The sequence below is a fragment of the Solanum dulcamara genome, chromosome 8, assembly GCF_947179165.1.
Source record: "Solanum dulcamara chromosome 8, daSolDulc1.2, whole genome shotgun sequence".
Taxonomy (NCBI): Eukaryota; Viridiplantae; Streptophyta; class Magnoliopsida; order Solanales; family Solanaceae; genus Solanum; species Solanum dulcamara.
The window spans coordinates 64,666,743-64,679,070 of record NC_077244.1 but is presented as its reverse complement, the minus strand read 5'-3'; the positions used below and the strand labels follow the sequence as shown (position 1 = coordinate 64,679,070).

Here is a 12,328-nt window from a genome sequence, read left to right as displayed (position 1 = left end):
TCATCCATAGCTCAAAAGTATAGCCTTAAATGAGGGAAGTAACTATTAATTATGTCATAAGAATTTGTATCTTTCTTTAATGACAAAATCAATCAAGTTGTCATGATATATATATATATATATATTGATTTGAGTTAGAGGGATTTTTGCTGATTGAATTTTATCATAAATCAAGATATTTTTCTGTGTTAATTGGGTACTTAAAATGTCATGTTCATTAGTAGAGCTATGTTGCTCTAAGTCTTGCATAGCCAATATTATCACGATGCTAATAAGGGATACCACTTTAAGCCTATTATCATATTAGTGTCAGTGAGTCTTTAGTATGACTTATAAACCTCTAGTTTATAACAACATACTTGGTTTAGTCACATAAAATATGACATGGGAAGAATATAGTATTCACAGATTTTCCCAACTTCAAAAATAATTTTTTTTCCATAGACCTCGACTCAAATAAAAATAATAATTTAGTATTGTCCTATATTCGTGCACAAAAAGGATACTCTGAAAAAAGGTACTAACAAGTAAATATAAAAAAGATGCAATAAAAACTTATTGGCTTTCTCTAAAATAAAGAAACTTCAAGAAGGGCTCTTTTGACTTGACTTAAAATGAAGCCACATTGGTTTCTTGATTAAAAATGGAACCAACCAGTGTACCGTTATGAAAAGGTGAAAATCATTAATTTAATCAAGCTAATTAATTAAGAAGATCTGGAACATCGTATAAATGTCACCTAAAGTTGTAGCGAAATAATTGAAAGAGAATTAAAAAAGAAAATACTTAAAAGAAAAGGAAAGAATTTTAAAAACCTAAAGTTGTTGCCAATCGAGTTTATTATGAATAGGGAAAAGACTCGCATATGTCATCGAATTTTGAAAAAAAGTTTATTTATGTCATTAATTAAAAATTTGGCTCGTTTATGTTATTGTCGATTGAGAAAAGGTTCATCTATGCCATTATTTTTTAACTCCGGTTTTACAAAACCATCCAAATAATTTTTAACACTTTTCAATTAGAGTTTTGAATCAAATGTACTTTTTTTTTGCTCTTTCTTCTTCAAGAATATCAAGAACAGATAAAAAACACCAATAACTCTAAATTTCAAACTTCTTCAATTTTTTATGAAATCACATCAAATTTCAATAGACTCAAAAAATACTATTCTAAAGTTCACTATGTCTCTGTTCAGAATTTCAAGTGAATTTAGTTTGTGGAGAAAATTCTAACATTAAGGAAGGTTAAAGTTTTGAAACTTTGAAGAAATTTTAAGTGTGTCTTGTTGGATTAGGTTGAATTCGAGCTCAAAAAATATTGAGTTTTAATATCTAACTCGGAGGGATATTACTATTAAAATTTGAGGTGATTTAGGAAAAAATTTCCCTTACTATTATCATAGTTTGCTATGTATTTAGTTATACATAAGATATAATACCACATAAGATATATAATTAATACTAACATTAGTTATACATAAATTTAAAAAATATACTAATTGATTATTAACAAAAGATTATTAATACCAAAAACTAATACATCCATTATTTAATTCAACTCTCAAGCAAATCCCAAGCTTTTTATCTTTTTGGGTACTATTTTACTTTTTAGCAATAACGTTCTTTTAACCAATTAATATTCTGTATATTCATGATAATCTGAGAATTTATCTTAGCAATCCTTCAAATTTTGATGAATAAAATTTTAAAGTTTACTGTACATGACTATTCTACTTTCAATCACCATCATTCATCATCAAACATCACTAATTTTCTTTTGATCCTTTTTTCCTTTATTCTTTCATCATGAAATTTCATTCCCTTTTTATTTCTTTTTTCGAGACTTCCTTCTCACATTATTTTTTTCTTACTGTTTTAAATTTTTATTTTCTTTAAATTCCCACATTGAAAAAAGTAAAGGGAAATAAGTGATCATTAAAGAAAAGAAAGCTATAGGGCTATGGCTATATATATAATATTGATTTTTGTTGAATTATTTGTACCTAACTACTAACTACATTACAACTATGCTTGTTTAATGAAAATCTTGTATGGTCAACAATCCAATCGTCAAGCTTGTATATATCTTTTCTTGCAGGAAGTGGTCAATTATATTTAATAACTAAACTTTCATCAGTTTTGGATTCGACTGAGCTATATAGTAAGATTTTTCATTTTATGAATTAATTTATTGTTATATGGTAAATATTGTGACTAAGCAATTAATTAGTTCGAATATGTGTTGAGCGTGCAAATAAAATCACATATTAATAGACGGAAAAAAAAGCCATATATAAGGTGTAATGATACTAACTACTATAAATGGTGTGGAAGCCTTTTATTAAAATAAAATTTATGTGGGCTTGAAGCAGAATGATAATATATAGGAAAAACTATAGGATCTAGCAAACCTTAATACATATTTAAATTAAATAGTTATAGTTTACTTTTAATATTCCATAATAACTTTTTATTTTAATATTGTATATTGAGAATTAAATATTAACACAAAAAATAAAGCTAGTTAAACGCCTAACAATTACTGTTACCTTTTACACGCCTAAATTTATGCAGACCGAGGGAGTAAAAACATGTGACGAAGAAGACCTAGACTTTTCTATTTTAAGATCCAGCTGATTCTATCTATTTATTTTTTTTAAAAAAAGTTGTTTCTATCTTGCTCTTTTTGAAATGAATTATTTTATGAATTTGTAACAAAATGATTCAATAACCACAAAATTTAAACTTCACTTTTTATTCCTAATTACGTGATTCAATAGCCACAAAAATATCATGACACATATACAAAACTTGATTTGAAGAGACCGAGGTTTTTTTTATAGCAAACTTGATTTGTTTATATTTTTGGATAATTTATTTTTTTATTTTTTTAGAGTGATATTATATATATATAATTTTAGTGTTTTCATTTGTGCCATGCTTATGCGTTGCCAATTTGTGCCATGTGTGTGTATAGGTTACGTTGTCAATTTGAGGGTTATCATTTGTGCCATGTATAATTAAAATTTTGAGTATCCTTGAATACAGTAGCTACAACATTTTTTTCAAAAGTGAAATGTATTTAAAAGAAGTAATTCTTGTGCTCATTTGAATAAAAAGATAGACATGTTAATGTAGTCATGTTAAAATATAAGTTTAGAATCCTTGAATACAATAGTGAGACTCGATTTTATGAAGATTAATTTTGTATACATATATATGTTTCATCCTTTTTTCATAGGGATTCAGGGTTTTTGATTGAAGAGTGTTGTATCCATTACAATGGAAGAAATCAATTCTAGTATCAAATTATTCAGTCTATTTATATACAAATAGATTTATATAAATACATTAGAATACTTATACAAATTTATACATGTATTCTTGTCACATTGTTTGGGTTGCTCACTTATTTGGAATTGCTGATTCATTGATATTTTAGATTTAATGAGTCTTATACATCAATGAAGTATATTCTAGTATCAAATTATTCAGTCTATTTGTATTCAATGTATATTTATAATTTAGTTCAGTAGGTTGTATTCATATGCTAAATGTACACAATATACTTATACAAATTTATACCTATATTCTTGTCACATTGTTTGGGTTGCTCACCTATTTTGAATTGTTGATTCATTGATACTTTAGACTGAATGAGTCTTATACATCAATGGAGTATATTCTAGCATCAAATTATTCAATGTATTTGTATTCAATGTATGTTTATAATTTAGTTCATTAAGTTGTATCCACATGCTAAATGTACACATAATACATTTATTCCATATATTTACTATGTGCAGGAAATCAAACTTTATGTGTTAAATCGTTCGATTGAAGCCCCACATATGCAGGTATACACTAATTATAACACAATAAATGATTTGAAGGGGAAGCTTAGTCCGATATAGCTTAACAGATTCAAGGATACATGTTTTGGTCTATATATCCGTATGCACGAACGTACTCGCATACAATGGATACAGTCCAAATTCGAAGTTCACCTTTTTTAATTGAACATTACCCAAACACCCATGTCGTTGCGTATTTTCATAGGCCTATCATGACCTTCAACCGTGTATTCAAGTTTGATACACTTTGTATCCAGAAGAATATTTAAATGATTGGAAATTAGTTTAACCAAATCAGAATACGAACCATGTTCCTTCAACAATATTTCATCAATGCTATATTCAATGTAACAATTTTCTTTGTTTCATCTTCTAGAATGCTTGATCAATATTGTTATGCTAGCCATGAAATTCGTTAATTGAAAAAATAACATACAATATAACTTTACAAATACACAAGTTAATTGAATACACTAACGAAAGTTAACTTAAAAAATAATTATATTGAATACCTTCAGAACTATAAAATAAGAACAATGGAGGTGGAAGAAGAAGATATGTATCCTGAGTTTTTGTCGTTAATCTCTTTTCATTCCTATAATTTATGATAAATAATAGTTGTTAATTAATAATGGGAAATTGGGAACGAATACTCTCTGCTTAATGGCACGAATTTAGGGCCTGACAGTTGCATAATAGATACTTTCCCTTATTTATTGCGGTTGAATAAAGTTTGTATTAATGTATAAATTTAAAAAATTAAAAAATATAATAAGAATACAGCTATCTAATGATACAAAATGTAGTTATTTTTAGTAAATATATAACTTATAGCTATTCAAATTCAATAACCCTAAAACTATAGCTATTTATATAAATTTCTCTAAAATATATCACATCATGTTGTAAGAGTATTTTGGACTTGTTTTAGCCTAATAACTGCTATCAACAACTAATGATTCATATAGATGAATATGGAGATGATGTATTGATGGCGTGGGGTCCAACTTAGTATCTTTATTCGTCTACGAGCCGATTTATTAATATCTTTACTCGTAGCTTTTAAAATGCGTATGTACATAAAAACAGAAGAAGCCAGTGTTGGCTTAAACGATCATAAACACTCGATTGATATGGGTGATACATGATTAATTTTCAAAATGAAATCATGAGGCGATGGGTTATGTGAAATTTAGTTTGAGGGAAGATTATTAGGTGCTTGAACAAAGTTTTACATTAACTGATAACTCAAAAGACAAAAGAGGTTACATATAAAGTATAATGATACTCTTCATGGTGTGAAGCATTTTAAAGAAAATAAATCAATAATATCACATCACGTTAAGAGTATCTTTGAACTATTTAACCAAACAATATGAGTACCATCAAAATATGGCCTGGGATGGATGGATGAGACCCTTCCCCCTTTATTATCTCGAATTTAAGCATTGAACATGAAGAATTTTTTAATAAAACACATCTTTCTCTCATCTTTCGTAATACAAATTAATCGAGCCAGTAATACCAAATACTTAATAATTATAAGTAAAAAGTTCGCATGAGTATATCAAAGAAGGTGTGGGGGAAGGGAGTGCCATGGCACTAGAGTTCTTTCAAAGGCATCAATTTATCATAAAATCTTATATTTTGGACAAGTTCTTAATTAATTTTTTTAAAAATAAAATAATAAATTAACTAATTTTATTTATTTAAATTTAATGAATGAATCAAGGGGAGAAAGATATTTTAAAAATCTATAATTACTAACGAAGCAATAATAAATCATTTTGTCAAAGTGTATGTAGATAGCTGCCAAACTACTTTCTTTATTAAGGTTTTGACATTTCAACATTGACCATGTAACCTTAATTTAATTGCCTGCAAAAGAACCTCTATCACTCCATTAATTAGAAAACGAGTTTTCTTTGCAACCATAAAACACGGTTAAGTTTACTTGTTCACTGTTCTTGAATTGTATTGTTGTCCTAATTTAATTAATTGAGTCAATCAAGATAGTACTCACTTTGTAATGGATTTTGATTTCTTTTTAAAAAATAATAAAAAAGTGTATGCTTTTTTTAATATAGTAAATAGATAAAAATGAACGAAGTAAAAACTTAGTCATATTAATATGAAATAAGTATGTCTCAGATCATACCTTGTTCTATTATCTGATGTGAGAAAACACAGCATAATTTATTTGCCAAACAAAGTCAAGTCCTTGATTTCTATTTTAGGTAGCCCAATAAATTACCTGGTTGGTGGTATGTGGAGCAGCCATCTTTAAAGCAAGAGTTGAAAAAGCACTATTTTTCGAAGGTTCTATGAATGACGGGATTAAAATTTTATCGGATTTAAAATACTCAACATTTTATAAGATGAGTTCAATTTATTTATAAAACTCTAATGATAGAATTTTATAAAATAAGTTCAATTTATCTTTAACTTGTAAAGTCCATTAAGGTTTCAAGGAGACTCTATAAAAAAGAACACATATTCTTTTAAATTTTTGAATATTTATAAAAAGATCAAGACATTAAATACTCTCTTCTTGACGATCAGATATATCACAAAAAGATTTATATCACCACTAATAACCCTTGAATTAAGGAAAAATCTTAAGAGAGAAGAATTAATGAATAAAATAAAATTATAATCACAAATATCTATTACTAAAATCTATCTTTCGTCGTATTTTATTTTTTATTGCAATCAATTTTCATCACTTTTAATTTTTTTGCAAACAATTAATTGAATGCCCAGTGTGACTGAATTCGCCCTTTATCTGTTCACTCACATTTCAAATCTGCAACCACAAAATTGCAAAGACGGGAAACTCCAATATGGATACTTCAAAGTATCATCTTGGAGTTTCAGCAAGTCTACACTCAGACAAGTATTAAAGTACAGAGAATCTATGACATCGAAATTGTACCACATTTAAAAAGGATTTTACAGGACGAATCTTCAAACTCTGAGTATAAGATTCTATAAGACGAGACGAGTTCAATCCATCTTCGAACTATAACACCTGTTAGAATTTTTTGGAGGCTAATTTACCCTTACTTCTAGCTCATGCCTATAAAAGCGACATATATTGCCTTGAAAAGACATCTCGAATATCCCATAAATTCTTAGGATATTCACAAAGCGATCCAGCTATCAAATATTGTCCTTGTCAAAGAAAAGGGTAATATGACGTTCTTAGCGATCAAATATATTACAAAAAGATCCATAACGTCCTACTTTCGAGAAATATGTCGCTAATAACCCTTGAATCACAAAGAGTCTTAGAAAAGAAGAATTAAGAGATAAATAGCGCTATACTCACAAATATTTATCACTAAAATCTTTGTTTCATCATAAAATCTATTTGAGATTGCAATCAATTTCCTTTATTTTAAAAATTGTTGCAAACACATACTCCTTTCATTCATGTTTACTTGTTCATGTTTGACTTGACATAACTTTAAACATATTTTATATTATAATAATTTTACTGTATGTCACCCTTAATTTATTATAAATATTCTAAATGTTAAATATAAATACTCCATTCATTTTAATATGTTTGTTTGATTTTGATTTATGATGGAGTTTAAATACTGAAATTCAAAATTAAAAAAGGGAAAAATTACACAAGATGACAAATATTATTAGTTTATTATTCCATGTGGGAATAGTTTCATTTTATTACCATTCATGGGTATATTTTGCTGAGATTTGCTATAATTCGTTTGTATAATACGCTATACACCGTGTACTGCATTTGTATAATTCGCTATATAATTCACAATTTTTGTATAGCGTTTGTATATTTCGGTATACAAATAATTCGTGGGTACAACTGTTTGTATAATTCGCTACAACGCTTGTATAATGATAAATTTATGTTTGTCATTATAAGTAATTAGATAAATTATATCCATATGAAATTATTATGCTTAAAAGATTTGCCATATATGAAATTTTCCCTTAAAAAACCATGAAAAGCCTTCTGACCCGGGCCCTGCAGCTAGTCCCATTGCAATTTTTGCACTTTGGGCGCATCTGATGTACCATGAGCTCTCATATTTGGGAAGACCCGGCCTGCTCCAACTGCTTTTCACATTAGGACCATCATTTTTGTCCCTTTTTTGGGTCGGTTTGGGGGGTGGGGGTGGGTGGGGGGTGGAGGATATTGTTTAGTAATTTTCTTTTTTGAACTATTTTTTTTTTTTATATAATATAAGACAATCATCTAATGCTCTATTATTAAAAAAATGCTTTATTATTTTGAAAGAACTAAATTTGCATAACTTTTCAAATTTTAAAAAGGGAAAATAGTTTGATATATCCCTCAACTTTGTTATTTAGAGTTGATATACTCTTTGTTATTAAAATGACTTATATATACCCCTATTGTGCTACACAAATGGCTCACATATACCCTTTTTTTTAACGGAAGTGAAAAAATTAATTTTAGATTTATTTTTTAAAGTTTTTTATTTAAAAAATAATACATATAGGGGTATATTTGATCCTTCTCACAAATATTTTTTTTTTAAATTTTTTGATTCAACGGTTAATTTAAATTTATTATTTTGATGGTCAAATTTATTTTTCTCACTACTTTTTTTGTAAAATTTATTATACATGCCCCAATTTTTTTTTAGAGATACAAAAACTAAATTACAATATAGTAGCAAAAAAATTAATTTTAAATTACAATATAGCTGCAAAAAAATAGTTTTAATTTTTTTTTCTTTTTTCCATTCACATTTTTTTTTAATTTCTCTTATATTTTCACCAGAGAATGAAAAAATAAAACTAAAATAAGAATTAGACTCAAATAATGACAATCAAAGAAGTTAGAAAATAATTTATGCGTGAAAAAGATTATATATACACTAAATTTTGCTAAAAAAACACATGTATGGGTATATATATATATATTTTTATTTTGTTGCTTTCTCAAAAAATCTATATACCCCCATACATTAGTTTTTTAAAAAAATTGAAAATCAAAAAAAAATATTTTTTACTTTCTTAAGATGAAAAGAATATATGTGAGCTATTTTTGTACCAGTAGGAGGTATATGTGAGCAATTTTTGTAATTGTGGGAATATACATGAGCTATTTGTGTAACAGTAAAGCTACATGTGAGCTAATGAAGATATATCAGCTCTAAATAACAATTAATGGGTATATAATGACAATCTAAATGGTGGTCTAAGTTGAACATCTATAAATCCATCACCATTACTCTAGAAGTTTTCTTATTATTATTATCCTTTATGTTTTCACAAATTACACCCAATGCCACCTCCATTTTCAACCTGGTAGTCTGTTTATTTTAATTTTGAATATCTATTTTATTTGAAAAAGAATACTTTTGTAAAATTACTTACTGACTGATAGTTGCAACAAAAAAATTACCATAACCTAACTGACTGGAAAATATTATCAATCTTAAACAGATACCAATACTTCACATTTTTGCATCATTAAGTTGTTGAGTTGGTGTAGTTGGTGATTGATTCTCTTTTATTAAACTTTTTAGTCGAGCTCGTCGCATTAGATTTGCTTAGCGATTTACATTTCTTACGGTCTGCGAGTTGATATACCCACTTCGTACCCGAAAGATAGCGACTGCGAATGTTCTTTGGGTTCCAATGAAAAAAATGTCCTATTATTATGTATTTCTCATGAAAAATATTAGGAAAAAGGTGTATAATGTGAATAAATCTCAAACTATATCCTTTATAATCATGTACAAAAGATTTATGGTGAAATTAAATAATAACGGTTAAGGTAAAAAAGTGTTGCCCAAAATCACTCCGTGCTTCTTTTTTGAAATTACATTATAGTAATGTCATAAAAATTGAAAATAAGTGATCCTAATGAGAAAATAACTTATAATTGTGAAATTATTAAATAGATGAAAAATAGTTTAAGCTTGGTACTTCTAAGTTAGTCCATTAATTAATCTCAATTGAATGTTTTCTCTCTTTTAATAATGCCTATGCCTTCAACTTGTTCTAAGAAAAAAAAATAGTATCCTAGATGATAAGCTATTGATATTCAAAAACTTTACTAAAATTACCGCAAATCCAAACAAAACATAAAAATACCTTCTTGCAGTTCAGGAAATTATGGTTATTTAGGATGTTTAAAAGGATAAATTGATAAATATGAAAAACTCTACATCTTATGCTTGACTCTTTCAACAACTTTGAAAGACTATTTGATACAAAATTGTGATATTTACCACATTAGTGACTCTATTTTCTTAAAATATAGTGTTGAAAATGTATTATTTTTCGTCTCAAACTTACGTGACATTGTTTTATTTAATATAAATTTAAGAAAGAAAAAATAATTTTTGATACATTTCTTAATTGTTTCTGTGGTTATAAATTATTTAATTAAGGGATCGTTTGGTATGAGTATAAGGGCTAATCATTTTGGGATACAATGTAGAATCATATTATCTTGTGTTTGGTTAGAGGTATTAACTAGTCTCGAAATTATTTATTCTACAATTAACTTGTACTACAACAATATGGTATGTAAAACCATATATATGACGGGATAATTAATTACATTAGATAACTTTGTCTATCCCATCCTCTATACCAAACAACCCTTAAAGGGCAAAAGAGAAGTTTAACCTTCTGGTGAAAAATGACATACTTCTGATACAGACTAAAAAGGAAAGCGTGTGACATAAATTAAGATACAAAAAGTACTCTATTCATTTCATATTAAGTGAATTTTTAAGAATTTTTTCATTGTTCAAAATAATTGAATTGTTTGAAGTTCAATATAGATGTTTGCAACTTTTTCCATATTTGTCCTTTCATTTATTGAAGTTTTATATTTTGTAGGTGATAAATCACAATACTTGCAAAATTATATTTATGATTTTACAAAGGACAATAGTGAAAAATATGATTCAAATTATGTCCTTAAATATTTTTCTTAATATATGTAGATTGTTTCACAAATTCACTTAATATGAAATGGAGGAAGTAATAAATAAGGAGAATTACTGAGGGCAGATGTAGATGGAAATCGAGAGCATACAAGTATAGATGACAAATGAGCGAGTTGAGTGTGAATTTAGACGGGTCAAGATAAAATGGGTCATTAATCCAATCCACTCAACTCTTATTAAATTTTATTTACTCTATTTGTTCTTTTATATATTTTTTATATCTTATAAAATTATTATTTTTCGTTATTATGCATTTACAACCTATGACAATTTCTAATGAATCCTTCTTTATAACCACACTTGTATTCAGTTCCCCATTCTCCAAACTTGTCTCCAATTCTCCAATTTTTTTTTCTTTCTCTGCAAACCAACCAACCAACCAATCAAACAAACAGAAAAAAAAAATGGAGTCTGCAACAAGAAGAAGACAGCCCTGTGTTGTTGGCAACAACGATGGTGTTGCCTCTCTGGCTGAAACTGAAACTTTATTTTCTTCAAACAATCACAACTCTTTAATTTTTCGGAGGACTGGTTTGAAGATTCTTTCTTTTGATTCTTCAATATCATCACCAAGAACATTGCCTGCTGGCAGAAAATTTTATGATACTAAATTTGAACAACCCCATTTCTTGGAATCTTGTTTTCTTTGCAACAAACCACTTGCTCATAACAGAGACATCTTTATGTACAGGTTTGTTTTAATTTTATTCATCTTTTATTTTTCAACTTTTTCAAATATATATAAAAAAAATAAGACAAACAAACTAAAACAAATAATTTCTCCCGAGTTCTAGTAAAAAGTTCATTCTTTTTCCACAGGGAGTGTGTAAAAAAATTCTTTAAACTATACATAAATTGTTTACATTAATAAGCTTGGATTACTAAAACAGAGCAATTTATTAATTATTGTCTGATAATGTTATGTTGCAGAGGGGATATTCCATTCTGTAGTGAAGAGTGCAGGCAACAACAGATAGATATAGATGAGGTCAAGGAGAAAAAAATCAATCTTTCAGCTTCTACCAAGGCTTTGAGAATAAAGGAGCAGACAAAATCCAATTCTCCCAGTAAGACTACACATGATTTCCCTTCACGCAGAGACAGTGTTGTTGCAGCTTGAATAATACTACTTAATAAAAAAGGCATTTAAAGCATTCCGCGCTGCAGAATCCGTCATCGTTCCATCAATTAACTACAAGGTAGCAAAGTTAAGTACAAAATAACAAAAAATAGAAGAGCATTTTTTTTTTAATAATAAATAATAATGTGTATATTGATGTGGGAGGAGGAGGGCGGGGGGGGGGGGGGGGCTATCTTTTTGCTGGTTTATTCGATGTGATGAAAGTAATGGCTATACTTTTTGGAGGTGTGCTAAGGTTTTTAGTTTATTTGGCACCACTTTTTATGGTTTCCTGGGCTGTTTTCACGATGGAAAAAGGGAAAAATGATAGGCTATGTCCACTATCATTTTTGTACTATTCATATCATATCATTT

General features: G+C 27.8%; 1 protein-coding gene across 1 annotated transcript; it reads left to right on the top strand.

Moving 5' to 3' along the window:
* Positions 1-11,061: 11,061 nt before the first annotated feature.
* On the top strand, positions 11,062-12,111 carry LOC129900289 (FCS-Like Zinc finger 2-like). The gene is made up of 2 exons (XM_055975227.1): positions 11,062-11,524; positions 11,764-12,111. The coding sequence occupies exons 1-2, from the start codon at positions 11,082-11,084 to the stop codon at positions 11,951-11,953; spliced, it is 633 nt and encodes a 210-aa protein (XP_055831202.1). The 5' UTR covers positions 11,062-11,081; the 3' UTR covers positions 11,954-12,111.
* Positions 12,112-12,328: the final 217 nt, after the last annotated feature.